Here is a 19522-nt window from a genome sequence, read left to right on the forward strand (position 1 = left end):
GAGCTATGTTTTTCAGTTAACAAGAAAGTGGTCAAATCCCTGCTCTGAAAGCTCAGAAAGGTACTCTGAAAAGGACTGCTCTGAAAGCTCAGAAAGGTACTGGCATGATTTAGAATTATTTTTGATATTTTAATCTGCCACTGAAGCTTGACAAGACCCATGGTATCGGGCAGCAGCTTTCCATACCTATGCAATGGGCATTTACCTATATCTCTGCAAATGCAGGGCTGTGGTCTTTGTTTCATGTTTAAAATGCTCTTAAACCAACCCAAAGTGGGAGACAGCTGAGAGTGGAGCAGTTTTTGTGTTGCTGGTGGAGGAAGCCAGCAGCCGTGGCCCCACCCCGTGCAAAGGCGCCCCGGCTGAGGAGTCAGCGCGGGTCGAGGCTAATGCAGCTCGGAAACGGCAGCCTAAATAGGGCCCTACAGCTAATCTGCTGTGCCACCCTCACCTTGCCTCGGCCCCTCCTCGACAGGCAGAGCCGATTTGTGGCCGAGCTGCTGGTGGTACAGTGGGTGGGCAGCTTTGGTGACACATCTGAAGGCTGCTTCTAGGAAGAATAGGGGCAGCAAGGGTGTGCCAGGTAAATGCAGCTCCCTGCTGGGGCAAGGGGTGTGTTTTCCTCCTCGGAGGAGTGGAGCCAGCAGCAGAGCCCACCGCTGCAGGCTCTCTGCCAGCAGCACCACAGCTGCTTGTGGATAGGATGCCATCTGCCAGCCCTGAGCCGCCTTCCGACCTCCTGCAGCCTCCCCTCCCCTCCAGCAGTGGTAAACAGCCTACAGATGTAGAGCCCAAACCACGGTAAGGGATTAAAATATTAGGGCGTTGTTGTTTGTGCCAGCTCTAACTCTCCCTGTGGAAAACAGCAGAAAAAGCTTCATCTGATCAAATTGAAAGGGGCGATCAGGTTGTCAGGGTTTTAGCTTAGCCTCTTATGTAAGTATTCCTCTATCTCAGAGCAAATCCGTGGAGTGCTGCTTTGGGTATGGGTGTGAAGTGTCAGAAATACATAGGCAAAAGACAGCTCAATAAAATTAATTATTTACACGTCAGCTAAAAATGTGAGAGGTTCTTGGATCTGAAGGCTGTTGGAGGTTTTAGTCTGAAATATTCAGTGAGAGCAGGATGACTAAAGCAGAGCTGGAAAATACTGGAGGATCACATGAGGGCTAAAAATACTCACGCTATGACAGGGAAAATAACCAGGGCAGAATGAACTGTTTGTGCATGAATGCTTTATATATAATGTGCATGCCATCGAAGAGCCAATTATGCAAGAAAAATACTGATTTCCTTTAGGGACATGGTATAGCCCACTGGGGCAGATGTGCTGGAAATTAATTTCAAGGGATAAAAACACTCAGCAAAACCAGTCCTTATTTTAGCAGCTGGTGATACGATTAGGACTCTTGGGGGACTAGGGGACTAATGCTTTTTTATTTCCTTTCCACCAAAACATGCCACCTCTGCTCCCCACGTGGCTGTGCTGGTGACAGCCACCTCTGCTCGCAGCGGTGCCAGCACAGCGTGGCAGAGCTGGGGATGGGAAGAGCCACGGGGTGACAAACTGAACATGCTTTTGTGCCTAGTTCATACGGGGCCAAGGAACTGTGCTGGCCAACGGGAACAGCATGTGCAGTGACAGTGCTGGCCTGGGAGGCAGAGAGGAAAGCGTCCCAGCCTTAGCACAGACACACCTCCTCTGCCAGCATGAGGAGAGTTTAAATTTTAAACCCCTCAGCCAGAGAGCTGAGACCACAAAGCAGCACTGCTGCAGAGCAGGAGCTGGGCCTTTCTTCTGGAAAGAGGATCGTGCTTGAAAATTTTCACTTGAAAAACAGTGGTGCAAATTGCTGCCTTATTTTTCAGTGTACTGTGGGTGTGGTTTGAATGTCCGTGTTGCTCACATTTCTGCGTGACCTTTCATATTTCAGTATGCATTTCTTCACATGCTTTCCTTCAGATTTTCTTTTTGAGGCTGTTTTCTCCTTATAGCTAAGCAGACAGTTGAATTTCAGAAAATGCATGTTTTTAAGAGCACCTCAATTTTAAAATCATCTTCTTTTAAGGCTATGTGGAACAATTTCATCTGTTGAAGATGAACTCTTGCATGCTTGAAGATGTTTCTAGGTAAAATAAGGGTTTGTCATGAGAACAATTTATAGTTGCCATTAAAATGTTGGTAATTTTACATCTAAAGAAAAGTTCATTTATGATGGAGAAAAGGCTGTGATTAGTTCCCATCTTGGCAGTCTATTGAAGACAAACTGAGGGAGTCATGCCATCAACAAAACTCCTTCACCTGACAAGTAGACTCCATTGGATGCTCTTGCTGGATGTTCTTACTCTGTTGTGATTTGTAGAAGGTGCTTCAGTTTCAAGTATTTGTACACACTTCTCTTTGCCAGCTGTCTGGCAGTGATGGTGGAGGTGGAGCTGAGGAGATGGGGGGTCCTGCCACTCAGGGGAGATCAGTACCACAAAATTATTAGGCAGCTTCACTGCAGCATGTTGGGCTGCTGAATGTTGCGTCAGATTTTGTCTGAGGTCGTTTTATTCCCACTGAGCATCATTTATCATCATGTACACCATCAAGCATCCCTCCATTGAGTAGTTTCTTGAATCCCAGTGTAGCTGCAACAACAAGTGTGTGTGAATATTAATTCATCTATTGTTCTCATTCATTTGTTTTAGGTGGGTAGAGTTTTTCTTTAGCTAGTGAAAAAATTGCTAGTTCTGTGGCCTCTTAGTGGGTTTGTTTTTTCTTCTGTGGCATGAGTCAGGAATATTCATTTTACAAAATCCTTTAATTTGACTGAAGACAGACTGCAAGTGATTCCCAAATTCCCCTCAAGCAGCGGTTGTGTGGGCTCAGCCAAGTCTCATGTTTGGTCAGGGCTTCACACCATCCTCGTGCACGTCCCTACAGTATTCATGCACGTGGTTTCTTGGAATTTTACATAAATATTTAATGATGTACTAATTACTCATATGTTTCAAGGAAAACTTGTGTTCTCTCTAAACATGAAATAGGTCTCTTGTCTGCAAGACTGTGCTTGTGATGTATAATGACCTGGAATCCTCAGCCAAGCTTTGTTGTACCCAAAACCTGCAGAGTGCCAGCATCCCCTGTCTTACACTGGAGTAGTGTACATCTGTTTGCAAAATTTATGTCTTCAGCAAAAAGAATAGAAAAGCTGAAAGTGAGGGGATATATGTAATTATGATGGACTGACTAGTAACTGCTTCTGGAGCAGCACAGATAAAATCCTGTAATATATGTCAAAGCTGGTTATTCTACCTTATTTCAGTACAGGAACAAAATAAATTTTCTTTCAGCTGTGAATTTATTTTTCCCATCTCAGTGAGTGTTACATGGGCAGGTACCAAAAGTTAACCAGGTGTGAGATGAAGCAGCTGCAATACTGCTTACAAAAAGCTCTGATTGGCCCCTGCCCTGACCTAAAACCAGAGCATGCTGTAACAGAAGTTCTTTCAGAACAGTGGAGGTGGGAAGGACAGTCTCAAACTGCTGAGATGGGCCAGCCCAACCTCTCTGCTCAAAGCAGGGTCACCAAGAGCTGGTTGCTCAGGACCGATTCCAGTTCAGTCTTGAGTATCTCCAAGGATGGAGATCCCCCAACCTCTATAGACAGCTTTTTTTTTCCATTATTTGATCACACACAGACTAAAGAAGTTTTTTTCTTAGGTTTAAATGGAATTTCTTGTATTTGAATTTGTGCACACATTACCTCTTGTCCTTTTACTGGGGACTGCTGAAAAGAGTCTGTGTCCATCTTCTTTGCACCCTCCCTTCAGATATGGATAAGATCCCTCTGTGCCTTCTCTTCTTCAGGCTGAACAGTCCCAACTCTCTCAGATTTTCCTAATTTGAGAGGTAGCCCACTCCCTTAGTCATCTTCATGGCCCTTTGTTGAACTTTTTGCAGTATAGCCATGTCTCTGTTGTACTGGGGAGTCCTGAATTGGACCCAGCACTCCAGATGTGCCTCAGCAGGGTTGAGCAGAGAGGGAGAATCACCCCCCTCATAGCATCATAGAATCACTGTGGTTGGAAAGGGCCTCTAGGATCATCAAGTCCAACCTTGATCCCAACATCTCCCTAACCACTTGACCATAGCTTCAACCTGCTGGCAATGCTCTTCCTAATGTAGCCCAGGAGGCTGTTGGCCTTCCTTGCTGTGAGGGTGCATTGCAGGCTTGTGATCAGCTTGGTGTGCACCAGGACCCCCAAGTCCTTTTCTGCCACACTGCTTTCCAGCCTGTTGGAGGCCAGCATGTTCTGGGGCATGGGCTGTTCCTGTCCAGGGCCACGGCTCTGAACTTCTTTGAACATCAGCAGTCAGCTTGAAGAAGAAATGGTAATGGGAACCACTTGTGGTGCTGATTACAATGCAGTTCTCTGCCATCAGTGAAAAGATATAAGATTTTTTAAATATAAAATATTTGTCTAAAATTTTGTGCTTTCTCAGAATATGTACATGGCTATATATAAATATTTTCATAGAAGATAGGACGTGGGACAGAATTCAGACTGCTTGGATTGTATAGCCCCTCTGAGCAATGCATTAGGAGTTATTCCACAGTTGCACTAATCGACTGCAAAGCCATTGTGGTGCTCAAAGGCAAAGTCATTAAGTCTGCCAAGACTTTTCATCTCCATTTAGATATCTGACTGTCTCAGGTACTTTGCACCGCTCTACCAACCAGCATCCTTTAATTCTTTTATGAAAGAAAGCTTCTGTTGGAATGGGAGGCTTACCTCTGAGCTGATTCTAACACCATTGTGTCAGAATACATGTGCAGGAGAGCTTTTTTTTTTTCCTTTCTTCCAGGAAATTTTAAATTAGAAGTCCCTAGGCATCCTCTGTTGCAATTAAGTTCTATCCAGCTGTCGCTGATACCATCTGAAACACTCAGGTTATTTAGCTGGCTTTTATCTGTGTTACTGAAATTAGAATATCATGTTCATTTAAGAGCTGATCCTGAGCAGCAGAGCAAACGTCGATCTTTTTTTTTTTTGATTTGTCTGGACTTTGTAAAGCATAGTGACACTTTGCTGTAGGAATTCAAAAGGGTTTGTTGCTTTCAAAGCCAGGCAGATGTAACACACCGTGTGCTGGTGCTCTCCAGCCCTCCACCACAGGCAGTGGGGATGTGGGCTTGCTCAGCACGCTCTGGGAGGGCACCTCAGCTGCAAATTAGAGAGAGTACCTGGGGATTAAGTGGTTGTGCCTGCTCTGTCTTTAACTCTCTCTGTGGCTTAAAAAGAGATGTGTACTTAATGATTTGGCCTTCTGTGATCAGTAGCCCAATCTACAAAGGACAAGCTCCCTTCACAAGGCTGCTGGACATGAAAGGGAGCAGGATGTTGCTGTTGCACAACGTGCCTTGCTTAGGTCTTGTACCACGGCCCCTTGGGAGAAATGGTGAAGAACTAATAGGCTGGGGATGCTGCCCTAGAAAAGCTGAGCAGCTTCTCCTGCACTTGTGTGCAGGCCCTGGCTGCCTAGGGACAGTCCAGTGCTGCCTTCAGGTAGAAGAGCTGGACTTGGCAGAGGGGGCAGCTGCACTGGCCAGCCAAGGTTTCACATCTTAAGGTCCATACCTTGTTTCATAGCATTTAATTTTCAGTGGGTATCCTGAACTGCTTCTTGCAGGTACAGAGTACAGTAAAAAATAAATAAATATTGATACCTTGGTTTAGTATACTTGCATATTATTTGAAATTTTGAATGGGGAACTTTTGCAGTTGCTGTTATTCATTAAATAACCTCAGGCCCAGCTAGAATGCTGTAGTCAAAGTGGTTATTTCATGTGTGTTTATCTTGCTTATTTTGACACCAGTTTTCTTGTCGTAATCTGCTAATCCAAATGAAAATTATTTTCCTGGCTTTGAGAACCCCTTAACAGTCCTCCTGCCTTTTAATTAGTCAAATGTGAACTGAATGTGGAAAAAACCTGAAGGCAGGGTGAAGACCTGAGGGCAGTTTATGAAGTTGCCTAAAGAAAGAAATACCAGCAGATGATCTTTGCATTTTTTCCACAGGTGATTTATTCTTTGTTAATATGAGTATGATGTGAAAAGAAGTTTAATTTCAGGCATGTATATAACACTGAATTTTCCCAACTTTAGCAAGTCTTTGTGCTGTATGTGAAATCTGCTAGAGGTGAGTTTGAGTATGCAATTTTAAGGATATAAGCATCAAAATTATTGGACTGGAGTCAACAATTTAAAAAAATAAATAACTAAAAACATTTTCCCCCCTTTCTGTCTCATTTTAAGGAGCCTAGAAAAGGGTGGACAACTTGCACAGAAGTGCTTACGCAAGGCAACTGAATTATCAAGTTGTTTATTTAGGTTCCGTTGGCATTAGGTGACCCAGTTAATACTGAGCTATCCTTGGAGGCAGGGGGAGATGATTGCTAGAGGGGCAGACCTGTGACTAAATCAGAAAAGCCTAAGCTAGCTTAAGTAACCCATGGCTGCTCTCCGTTCCCATTGCTTTAGCTCCTCCCAGGGACTGACAGACACAGTTCTAGGGCAGTGAGACCACATGAGCTCCAGGGTTTGGGCCTGTGGGCACTCTCACACGTTGTCCTTCTCCCCCTCCTGCCTTTCCTTGCTTCCTTGTGACTTCTTCATGGTAATGCCTTCATAAGACATTGGTTTTACAATCATATTATCATTTGAATTGCTCTACGAAAGTGCTGTCTGACTCTAGGGATGTGTTGTAGAAATTACAACTTAGAACAATTTTGAGTGTGCCATAAATCAAATGTTATAGGAGGAGCAGCCTGGTGAGGTGTGGGGTGGAAGGTAGTTGCTGAGAAATCTGGGACAAATCCCTTCAGAATTTGTGCCTGCAAGCTCAGAACTCAACTGGGAGCTGGGCATTTGCTGGATTTGGACTTTCTCCCACACCCTGTGTGGCCCAGGCCTCAGAGCCAACAGCATTTGGTGGTGGAGGATGGCCGTGGAGCCCGTCAGCATGTCCAGGCAACCGTGGGTTGCTCTTTGTGAGAAAGAGTGGTAAACGTGCCTGCTGCAAAGCAGGACTCCTCATTCACATGTCTGCTTAATAAATCAAATGAAGTAAGTCAGTCAGGGCTGGGTTTCTTTTCTGTCTTCTTGACCCAAGCAGTTTTTGTACCAGATGTATGTCCACTTCCTCTGAAATTTATTCAGTTGGAAGGAGCAAGGAAAGGCTGTGAGTCAAGAGCAGAGTGTCTGTGGGAGCCTGGGCAGGGTGGACAGCCATGAGCTGGACACTGGTGTACTGGGGCTGAGTGACTAAACCTAACAGTGAGCAGGGAGGGGAAAGGTGGGGAGGCAGAGCAAGGTGTGAGGAGCTGGCTGTGAGCTTTGTGTGAAGGCTCTGCAAGCCCTTTCACATGAATGTTCCTCTGCTTGGGCACTTGGGTTCCACAGGCATTGTGGAAAACTAAAAATACAGGTGTGCTTTTGGTGCTTGCTTTTGCTGGTAAAGATGTTGCTCTGTGTTCTGGCAGATTTGTAGTGCAAGTAATGAAAAACAAATAGCAAAACCTAAGGAGATCAAAACTCATCTCTCTGTCACTATGGCAACTGGGAGTTCACCGATGGATTTAATTCTGCATGCTCTGTCTGAATTTCAATGCCCTTGTCTCAAGGATGAGTTACGTTTGAAAATGAGGAAAGTACAAAGGCTGTTTAGCTACATTTATTTCAAGTCTGTCTTTCTGCAGGGAATTTGAAAATAGTACACTAAATATTGGGTTGGGGCAATGGTCTGTTAATGGCATATTTGTTAAAGCTGAAAGCTGCTGAGAACTTAGGAGCTTTTATCCTTAGGTTTATATTTGTTTCTTTTAGTTTAAGAGTTACTTCACTCTCAGTAGCAAACTGAAAGTGCTAGGGAATGGGATTTTTCTTTTCCCAAAGTACAGCAGCACTGGAACTTCCTCCACTGGCACCTTGAAGTAAGAAAGAGGATGGCCGTCTGGGAAACAATTTTGTTTCAGTTACCAGGTTAATAGAAATGTATTTATCACAGAGATAAATCTTGCTTATTATTTATTTATTGTATTTTTCAGGTGCTGCTAAATCCAGTCCAGCTTCTAAACCAGGATCAACACCTTCTCGCCCATCTTCAGCAAAAAAAGCTGCACCAAGCAGCTCAGCATCCAAGTCAGATAAAGATTTGGAGACTCAAGTCATACAGCTCAGTGAACAGGTAAATTTGCTTTAGGCATAAAATTAGATGCATTCATTGTCCCAGGCAGGCATGGAATCTAATATTGCTCACTGTTGAATGATGCACTCCAGAATTATGCAGGGACAAAAGATTCAAGTAGCTCAGCTGGGAAGAAAAATGAAGTGATTTATTGCTAAAAATAGTCTGACAGAGATGACTGGTGCTTGCCAGTATCTTTAAAAGGTGGTCTTAGGAATGACAGGTAAGCCTTGCTGAGGTATGATAATTTTATTAGCTGTTCAAATCTATCTTTTCTTTCACTTGGATAGGGAATGTGTCAGTAGTGTCCTAGCTCTTGTGTCTTATAAATTTGAAATAAATCATTTTAATGTGTTACTGTGGAGAAAACAAGCCTATTTGTAATACCAAGGTGTTAGAGGTTTGCAGCTGCATCAGGACTAGCTCATTGCACTCTGCTTTCTGGAGGGAAGGCATTATGGTAATATGCCTTTTTCATTTGAAAATGTAATCTGCCTTTTGTGAGAATACTCAGTTATATTATAACTAATATTCTGCAATATAATTAAGCAAGCTTTGGAATGAGGCCTAATCCCTGTATTTGTCCTGGACCAAAGAAAATGGAAAGGGAAAAACCCTTGTGTTTTAGAGTCTGAGCTGCCTGGCAGCTGCATTCAGGAAGAAGTTGTTATTCTGAATCAAGTATCATTTTTTCACAATTAAGGGAATTTCAGTTTTAGTGTTTCATTGACATGAACAACAAAGATTTCACTTTGTTGGGATACTGTTTGCAAATTCTTGGTTACTGATACACACACTTACAGGTGGTGGATGGATAACCATATCCCAAACACAGCAAAATGCAGATTCAGGGTATAATTCTGAGCAGCACAGAACACAACAGGGTCCAGCAACATTCCAAATGAGCTTTTGATTGTTGTAACAGAAAAGTTTTTGAGTGTTGCACAAGGAATGGATGCATATAATTTTCATGGATTTTTTTTTTAATCATTGTAAGAGTGTGGAGTTCAAACATCAGCTTAATGCAACTTAAACCATGACATTTGTACTCAGAAGTCAGGATGTGTTTGCTTCAGGAGGAAGAGTTGGTTGGGATCTGAGTAGCAGAAAAATATTTGATCTTTACTAAAATAGGCAGTTGCTATCACATCCACTGCTAATGTATTCCTAGCACATTTCATGTGTGAAAACCTTAAGCTTTATATACAAATAACCCTGAGGGAAAAACTGATGATTTCCCCCATCACCAAAGAGGAGAAGAAATTTGGAGGATTTGGGAAGTTGGTGTTTTAATAGCTAGTTTTTCAGAGACCTCTTCTACCCAGGATGGTTTGGAAGACTTTGGTTTTTTGATGCTGGCAGCATCTGGTATCCCATTTGCCACTAATGGTTACTTGTGCACCCTGGGCATATGACATGAGCCAAAAAGTCTACGCAGCAAGCATCTCTGAGCCAGGCTTTTCTGACCCCCAGTCTGAACATGCTGAAAGATCCAAACTGCCTGTGTTTTACCAATCTCCAGCAACCAGGGAGATGAGGGCAGCAGCCACTTTTAGCCAGTAGCTGTCTTGATTATGAGTAAGGAATGCTGAATAGTGTCTGTGGATACCAAATTCCTGTATGGCTGTAACAGTTTTTTCCCAGCCCTTTCATGGATGGCAGTTAAGGGAGATTGAAACATCTGAACCTCCATGCAATTTGTAGTGGAAAATTTTAAATGCTGGGTCTGTCTGTACACTGTATTTTACCATAGGGTGGCTTAATGAGCTATTTGCAATAATCGTAAGCCATCCATAACATCTGCTGCTTTAACAGCCCCCAACAATCTTAAAGTTTCTCTTAAAATGGTCTTAGCCATTGCCTGGTCTGTGCTAGTAAATTGAACACTTCCAAGGAACGTCACTGTGCACTGAAACTTGATTACCCTTAGCATTAAACACTGAAGTGGTCCCTGCTGTGTTCTTTGGTCTGTGCCAACTAACAGTCTCCCAAAGAGTTTCTGATTACAGCTGAGGAGACAACACAGACCAGGGACCATTACATGTGGAGAATGCTCTCAGGAACCATTAACTCTATGCTAGTATACACATAGTTTCTGAAAACAGCATTGTCTTGGCTGCATGTCTATGGTATGTGCCTAGTCTCCAGCCTGGCTCTGCAGTCCTGTGGGTATCCGTGCTACCCAAAAGTGCCATCAGAGAAAAGGCCAGTGAATAAAAACTGCTGCCTTTGCCCCATTAACTGGATTGCAGAGGTGTGGTTCTGGTCCAGGAGCAGAGCACAGGAGGTAACATTGTGGCTCTCCAAGGAATATGCTGCTGTGGATCAAGAAGACATGTCTTAAACATGAGGTCTTCATCTGTAGACCAAAATATTGTGAACTGTTGTTCCATTTTGCTGTCCCTACTTTTCATTAATAAATAGTTACTTTTAAGGTGACTGGTCATTGTGTCAATCATAGATTCAAACTGCCAAGGGTAAGACTTGGGTGTCATGCTCAGGCAGCTGGTCAGAAATGTCTCAGTACCTGAATGAGATGCTCTGAGATCCTGCCCTGGTAATAGGTCAGTCCTGCTGTCTGACACCTCTGAGAGTGCAATCAGAGGTCAGGAGAAGGGTTTGCTAGCTCAGCAGCTATGGAGAAATGAACTGATAGGATTTAGTAGGCTGTCAAAGCATTGTTTGAACTCTGCTGGTATTTCTACTAGTGAAGGAAATAAATTAGCTTGCAGTAGAACTGGCAACACAGAACTTTCTATTAAATTTAATCAGTTCATTGAAATGCAGTCTGATGCAATTTAATTTACTTAGCATGTTTTATTTAGGGAATCATTTGTATAATTGTAGGCCTTAAAATGTGGATGCTAATTTGGCAGTAATGTGGATGTGATTGGGGTCAGTGTGCTTACCACAGACAGCTTCAGCTGTGATTGTTTCTGTTGGTTGGTGCACTCTCCTCCAAACTGGGGAGCCACTTACACATTATACCCCATTGGGCAGTAGTTTGTTATCCTCCCACCAAACTGTTCTTTTTTTAAATATATTTGTGTGTATCTATACCTATGTATAAAAATATATTGAAACATCTGTCATGACTTATATGAAGCCTAGTAATTAACAGCTATGTTGCCCATAAATGATTTGCAGCAGTCCTAATGGTGAAATTGAGACTGACAGTATAGCTTGAAGACTCATGTGAACAAGGTTGCAAAGAGAAAGATACTTGGCATTTGAGAGACTTTGTTGATAGAAACAGCACATCAGTCAGAGCAGAAGGTCCATGGTGCAGCCAGCCACGTGCCAGAACAGGTCTAAAAGAGTATGGTAAGTGGGGAGCCAGAAAAGGAGAGGTGGAAAAACAACACAGCAACACTCATGTTTGCAATGAGGAGACCTTTTCTTTTCCTAACTAGACAATATCCCTTGGTTATCTTTTCTGCTAGATCTCCATGTTTTCAGGCAAGGAGGTATTGTAAGTTTCCCACAAGTACACATTAATAAAACTTGCATTATTTTGCCTGGATTAATTACCACTACATGACACTTCTGGCAGCTTTGTTAGGAGACAAGTCTTGAGTAGCCCTGATTCCTGAACAGCTGCTTTGGGTTTCAGTATAAAAGAACACTGAGAAAACTGACCTTTAAGGGTCAAGGTTAGGATACATCCAAGAGGTGTAACGGGGGAGCCTGATTTACTGTTCCCTGAGGTTCACGGGCTGCCCAGAGAGGTTGTGGAGTCTCCTCTTCTGGAGAGTTTCAGAACTCAGCTGGACACGTTCCTGGGCAGCCTGCTGTAGGTGAATCTGCTTTGGTCAGGGGTTGGACTAGATGATCTCTGGAGGTCCCTTCCAACCCCCACCATTCTGTCATTCTGTGAAAGTTCAATCTAGCACTTCAGGCCAAAAAGTGGACTTCATTCTAAGCTATGAAATTGAATAGATACTTAAGATTGTTTAGCATGCATCATTTTAGATGGAGTGGTTTTGTCTGTAGAGCACCTCACAACTGATGCATCATGTCTGGCTTTGTATGCAGGTACATTCATTAAAACTTGCACTTGAAGGCGTGGAGAAAGAAAGGGATTTCTACTTTGGCAAATTAAGGGAGATTGAACTTCTCTGCCAAGAACACGGGGGAGAGAATAATGACTTTGTCAATCGGCTAATGGAAGTCCTTTACACTTCAGAAGAACACGTAAGTTCAAGCTTAATGTCTTTTATTTAGACACAACAGCTTAATTTCTTAAAAATTTATTGGCACAGTAATGGGTCATGGCCTTTATTTGGGCCAGCAGAACTGTAGCAGCTGGGATTTCCACAGCTCCTCCCCTCAAAAGGATGTTTGCATTTGCAAACAACAGATTTTTTTCAGCCTGGGCAGGGGTTTCAGGAGGCTGGTTGCTTTTTGCTGCTTCAGTGTATATATTGTATTCTAGGTTTGCTGAAGCTGACCTGGAAGGTGGAGAGGGGGTGTCACAATTTTAAACAGATTTCATAAGGTTGTGAGCCTCAGTTTTGTGTGTGGTGTTTTGGTGGTTTTTTGTTTGGTTGGTGGGGGTTTTTCCTTTTTTTTTTTTCCTTTTCTGCATAAAATCTTTTACTTGTGTTCTTTAACACATTGAAAATCACAAAAATTCTGACAGGTACTGTTCAGTGTCTACAGCTGGGAACCTTCTCTAGCCCACGTGGCAGGGCTGTAATATGTACAGTGCAGGCTGCCAAAAACGTAATTATCTGCAGAGATAATGCTCTTTAGCATTTTTTTATTATTATTATCTTGTTGCTATAGGCAAAATTCTTCCTTGTGCAAACCCAGTAATCCTCTACTACCAAAATCTCGTCGATGTATTGTCTGCAAGATTAAGCAGCAATCTCATTGTATCTCAGACTTAGCCCTGTAGACACTGAACAAAGCAAGAAGCTGCAAAGGGTGCTGGTTAAATTCCTCAGATGGGTTCAGGGATAATGATTCTGTGGAGGTTTAGCTGCACTGCTCCCATCCATGTTAACCAAATCCCTGTATGCACTGGACTGAGTGACCCTCCAGCCTCCAGCCAACGAGGGCTTTGGCATCACCTTCATCTCTCAGCAGCATGAGGTACCAGAGGTTGCCTTCTGTCTGTTCTCAGAGAGCTGTTGGAGCAGTAGTCAGCTGCCTGAGCATTCTGTTTCAAAAGCAGGGCTGAAGGAACTCCTAATGCACGTGCTTTTCTAACAGAGGCTGGTAGAGCATAAATGAAAGTGAGGTGCAAGAGGGGCACGAGCTTGATGCTGACAGGGACCACTGCTCAGATGAGAAGTGACAGGGGAAAGAGGATTTGTTCAGTGGTGCAGGGCGAGTACTGGAGAGGAAGAGGAGGAGGAAGCTGGTGTTTTCACAGGAAGAAACAATGAGACAAATTTGCCAGGCACGTGATAACAGTCTAAAAGAGTATGTGTAGTGGTGAGAGAAGAGGTCTTCTGAATTCAAAACCAGCAATTTATTTATAAAGCAAAGCCAGGAAAAAATCCCTCTTCTCCCCATACCCCTGCCACATCTGCCTGTCTGTTGGCTTGCAGAGCAAGTGGTTCCACGCCAAGGAACGCATCTGTTGCTTTTCTTCCTGCAGTTTTCCTTCCTGGCAGAGCACATTACAGAATCTGCTTCAGTCACACCCCAGGGTTTTATCTGCTTCCTCCCTTCAAGCCTTTCTCTGTTGAAAGCATCATCCATGCCTGTGCATGAACTACATGGGATGACCATGCCTTTATCCAAAATGTGCCTGCAGCTGGAGGTTGGGTATGTCACTTCAGCAGCAGGGCCCTAGAGAAGGAGCACAGGCACCATTCCCCACTCCATTTTGGGTTTTTTTTGTATATTTTAGTGGGAGACTTGGTGTCCTCCTCTTCTGGGGTGCATTTCCATCTCAGCATAGCAGATAGAGAGTGATTTGCTGAGGAAAGACCCCCATGTATTAGCACTAAACCAAAGCCTGTGTTTCCCTTGTTGGGGCAGATCCTGCTTACTTTTTGATTTTGCACTTTATCTCATTGCCCTGCTTTGCCCTTCAGTTGGTTTTTTCCCCTCTCTCTGTAATGAATTTGTCCCAAGGTAAATTCTGTATCTCATGGCATTTTGCAGGTTAGTCCCTTGGCAACAGCAGCTTGTCTTTCCCAATCCCTAGAGGGAAAATTCCCAAACCACAGGCAGCTCCACCATTCCTAAATTCTTGCTAATGAGCTTAGTTTTTTTTTAATCTCTGTTTCAGAGTGTCTCAAGTATACAGAGGCAAAGAAGAAATTTTCAGGATTTGTGACATGTATAAATGAAATTTTGGCTACAAGGCTTTTCATCAGGAAGGGGATGCACAGGAGTCCAGCTCACACATGCTGCACAAGTCATCCCTGAACCTTGTGCTTGGATATTTGGGGCCAAATTTAAATTTGTTTTCAATTCAGGCTTCCAATAACTGCTTGATGGCAATCTTGAGCTCTCCCTTCCTAGGTGTGATTTGACAGGTGTCTGTGTTCAACATGGCACTGAGATCATGGTATTTTTCAAACCAACTGTTCTTCTTCAGAAGGGACAAGACTCCCTTTATACTTAATTTTCTGTTAAGCTTAATTTAATCTTCCTAAAGGAAAAAAAAATAGGAAGAAAATTCTGGACAGCACGTGAAGTGGTCACATCTCTCAGTAGCTCATAGGTCCTCCATGACCATTGTAGGCTGTCCAGTAAATTCTATGTAGAATGATTCAGAAAGCAAGGATAGAGTTTACTCCCTGTAAAAAGCATCCTCCAGAGGTTTTTGTCAGATTGATGTCATTGGGGGGTGGAGTGTAACTATTTTTTCAGAATTCCAAGCCATAGTGTAGTTTCAACTATGTCACTTCTCTAACTTCTGTTTTGTTTAATTCAGTACAGTCTAAGTTTTTAAGACTGATTAATTTATTATGTTTTATTATTTGGTCTTGATTTTTGAGAGGTTTTGAGTCCTACAGCACAAATATCAATCCATTTGAGTTCCTTTAGAGGCTCCCTTTTCTTTTCCCTGTTATGGTTCTGTTTTAAATCTTCTTCTTATGTCTGCTTATGCAAGAGGGATGTTGTATCTGCCCGGGCCATTTAACATTTGGCTGATCAATCTTTAATCATTTGTAATTTTTAATTACAAATTGCTCATTTGCAATCCTACTTCATCAAAAGCATTAAAGTTGATAGTGCACAGTGTTAAAAGGGAAACATTTAGGTGGTGGTGAGATGTGACCCCTACCTGTGACTGCTATAGAGACCATTAAGACCTCAGATAGTAGGTGAAGCAGTTGGTCATATAGTCTTACAGTGGGGGAGCTTCAGAAGAGGCTACATGGCTAGGTGTGAAACTTGGAGCCATGTTGGTCTTGGCATAAAGCAAAAAAGTAGCTTTCTGTATCAGCTGTCCTGGTTCAGTTCATGGAGAAGTTGAGTGAATTGCTGACATTTGATCTATCAGTTGCTCAGCTCAAGTTTGCAAAGCACTTGTTTGAAATGAAGTGGCTTGTTCTTCCTGCTCAAGCAGCTACTACATCTGCTCTTGCTTTTGGAAAGGAAACCACCCCCCAGCAGCTGCTTTTCATAAAGTCCAGCTCTTCAGTCTACAGGCACACCTGAATAGTTTGAGGCAGATGGATTGAAGGGTCAAAAGAGAGCACCTCTTGCCATGGGAGACAGAGATGACCATGCTCATGTGATCTAACCCAGAAATAAATTCTCTAAATACATCTTCCACTGCTTTCCTTATTAGGGGATGCTATTCAGGCAGATTCCACAGTCCCAAGGTAATTTGGTATAGTGACTCTTGTGCTTCTCATTTAATGGATTTATACAATCTGTACATACCGAGAAGCACATGTCCAAGTCCCAGAACAACTTCTGAGGTAGTCACAGATGATTTACCATTTCCATCAAAGGTAAGCCTGGTCAGAAAGGAGCCACCACGCTTCTTCAGAGCTGCAGAGTAGGTTCCCAAGGTACTCCCTGGAGTTAGAAGCTTTTCCAACCATGTGCATGAAAAGACAGCATGCACATGATCTATAAAGTCTGCATGAGTGGGCTTTCTAATAATACCTGCATGGGCAGAGCCTATGGCATAGGTGCATTCCAGAGCAGGTTGCCTCAACACATCAGGAGAGTCTGGATAGATGGGGTTAAGGGAACAAAGCTCACTGCAGCTAAAGAACCTTTCTTTTTCTCACCCTGTAAGGCAGTCATGTTCTCACAGCTGTCAGCTTCTCTCCTGTTCTTCACGAGTCTCTCACCCTTGCAGCTCATCACAGAAGTTGCAATTTTTAGATCCTATGCAAAAAAAGCTGTTTTGACGTGGTGTAGCTGCTGTATGTGACAAGGGCATTGTTCTGCCCACGGGCCCAGGAGGTGCTGAACTGCAGTTGTCCTGACAGGCATGTGTGGCTTCTACCTGGAAACAGCACCCGAGTGATAGAAGGCTTGCTTTCAGTGGGAATTGGGCTGTTTCTGTAGGTGGTAAATAGCTGAGGATCTCCATTGTACCAGCAAATGTTTGGAACCTTATTCTCCTGTTCTTGCCCTTCAGAAATATGAATATTTTATTGCCAAAAGGGAATTATTTTTTTTTTATTGCATAAGCTGCTCTGAACTATTCTGGGAAAACTCAATTTATGGCCTCCCTTTTAATTTCTGCCTCAAATTTGAAAAAATAGGAGTATCCATTTGGTACAATTCGTTGTTCAGGGTGCTTGCTCCTAACAAAAATTGCTGGGAACGAGGTGAGATCTGCAGAGGTGCCACATCAGGGATGCTGTGTTGTGAATGGCAGCCCAGTGTCTTGGAAAAGTGTTTTCCTTTGGAGCTGCCTACAGCCAAGCACTACTAATGCAGAGCAGAGAGTAGATGGGGAGGAACTTTTCAGTGAACCGTGCTCCAGAAAGATGGAAGCGAGTTGAGAGGAATGCTGTAAATGGAGCTGTGCTTAATGGGAAAAGAGAATTCAGGTCCTAAGAGCCAGGCAGCTTTTTTGAGCTCTGATAACATCCGACTCAACTCAAGAAACCAGGTCTGTTGCCTCCAATTTGGAAATTGTTTGAAGCTGGTATCACCTGCAGTGAGGATCCAGCCTTCCCTTTGGTCAGGAATTCTTCTCCCAAGGGGAACATATCTGCAGAGACAGCTCTGGAAAATACTGCACATAACTGTCTGCAAAAGGGGAGTGTTTATTGGTGATTAGTGCTTTTAACAGTAGCTCTATAAATCAGGGAATACTGGACTTAGTTTTTTTTCAAAGCAAATGTGTTTGCAAGTCGTTGGTTATATTTTCTGGATACTGCTAAAAATCACTGTTTTGATAAGCTTTGAACTCTGGTCTGTGTTAGCATGAGGATATTTCAGAAATGTAGTCTACCTGACCTCAAAAAGGAGGGCGAGTTTAATTTTTAAAGCAGATGATAACAAAAATGTCTTGTCCATTTAGTGAGATAAACCTAGAGTGAAGACTGTGTGAGAACTACAGCAGACAGGTTCAGAAGTGCTTGGGCAGACTGAAAATGGGAGGCTATCAGGATGCTGTGATACACCATCTCCCTGTCGAGCATCTGACTGCCAAGCTCTTCAAAACGTTCCTTTACTGGAACAGTTAACACTCAGTGATGTTGAACACTGACACTTGTTCTGGGGCAGTATCAGTACTGTGTAGGCACTGATTAAAAGCCAAGTAAATACACCTGACTGAAGTATTAGGAGATGCTGCTTTTCTCAGGGAACAGCTCATTTTGGACTTGTGTGCACGAAAATCAGAAGTAAAGCTTTAGGCTGTGGCGAGTGCCGTGGGGCGAGATTACATGGGGAATGCTCTCTGCTGAGGAATGTTTTTGGGTCTTTCTCCCTGCAGGAGAGCCACACAGAAGAGCATGAAGGTGAGGAGCAAGTCCACGAACAGCCCCAGCAGCAGGAGGAGTACTGACTCACCCAGCGTCTCTGGCAATTTTCGTTTTGTGTGAGAACTTTCTTCTGGAGAATGGAACATGTGCGGCCTCAAACTTGAAATCAGTTCACTCCCAGTCTGCCATTAACATTTATGTACCATAGTGAGTGCCAGCCAGCCACTGCATTCTGTACCCATACTTTGCCAAGATGCATTTGCAGACGTCTTCTTTCAGTGTATCTTCCCAAGAGGTTGTAGGGCTACATCACCTACTGTACATCACTGCAACTTCACCACTTGGCTGCTTGAGATCTGTTCTGCTCTTTAAAAAAAATATATATATTTATTTTTTTTTCTTTTTCGTCTTAAGTATGATACACTTGTAACTTGTTCTAACATATTTATATTGGCATTTTGTGTGGCAAGAAGTACTGTACCACTAGCTGTCTCTCTCACTTTGTGGTGCTTTCGCATTTTCTAGTCCATCTGCCTCGGGGCATAAATTTGGTTGAACAATTGGAAGCAAGGGACAGGTGGAAGTCGTACTCAAGCCATAAGGATGAAGTGTGTTGTGGAGGAGAATGCTCGTGTTGCTCCCATTTGTTCCTTTCCTGCCTCCACAAAATGGAAGGCAGAACATCTGTTTCCCTAGGAGAGGTTGAAATCCCTGTGTTAGAAAGCTTGTTAGAAAGCTGCATGGTATGTTTTTTTGGCTTATTTCTGGAGGAACAGACATCCACTTCAGTTTTTTGAAAACCCTCCCAGTTTCCTGACTCATCAATAGATGTTTCCCAGGTTTTCTTCCTTCCCGAGGAATCCAGTCCCAGCCTCCAGCTGCAGCTCTGCCTCCACGCAGCCCAGTGCTGGTGGAGGAGGAGAAAGCTCCTTGACACAAGCGTAGCTGCAGGACACTCTCTCTGCTGTCACTTGGCTTCCCACCCCTCAGAAGATGACAAAGTAGTCCAGCCATTGCTTTTCACTGTCCTTCTCCCCACTGCTGCCCTGGCCAAGTATGGAAGACAAGTAATTCCTCACTAGTGCAAGGCATGGGGGAAAGAAGCAGCAACAGCATTAGCCCTGAAATCGTCCCAAACTCCCTTTATGGGTGGTGGAGACCTCCTGGGTGTTGAGGCTGCTTCCAGAGCACGGAGAGGCAGTTGAGGAGTCCTTCTGAGGAGGGAGCACAGGTCAGAGGGGCACCAGCTGGCTGAGGGGCATGGATCCTGCTCTGTGCTTGGCTGCCCTGCCTCCGGTGAGGCTGGTGCGGTGCAGGAGATATCTGCAGTGGGAGCATTCCCTTCCCGTGCTGTCCCACCACCCTGTTCTAAATGATGGTATTTTATAAACAGAGGTGTCTTGAAGTATATAAAGCA

The 19522-nt window shown here is 43.6% G+C and overlaps 1 protein-coding gene across 1 annotated transcript; it reads left to right on the forward strand.

The window, feature by feature from the left end:
- Nucleotides 1–8096: 8096 nt before the first annotated feature.
- Nucleotides 8097–19169, forward strand: LOC103782520 (microtubule-associated protein RP/EB family member 2-like; the record flags this gene model as incomplete). Its single annotated transcript, XM_008950291.1, has 3 exons — nucleotides 8097–8236; nucleotides 12272–12430; nucleotides 18117–19169. Coding segments are annotated over 3 exons (371 nt in total), but the record flags the coding sequence as incomplete, so codon positions are not given.
- Between the last annotated feature and the right edge of the window lie 353 nt (nucleotides 19170–19522).

The sequence above is a fragment of the Merops nubicus genome, unplaced genomic scaffold (assembly GCF_000691845.1).
Source record: "Merops nubicus isolate BGI_N331 unplaced genomic scaffold, ASM69184v1 scaffold9302, whole genome shotgun sequence".
In the NCBI taxonomy this organism is placed as follows: Eukaryota; Metazoa; Chordata; class Aves; order Coraciiformes; family Meropidae; genus Merops; species Merops nubicus.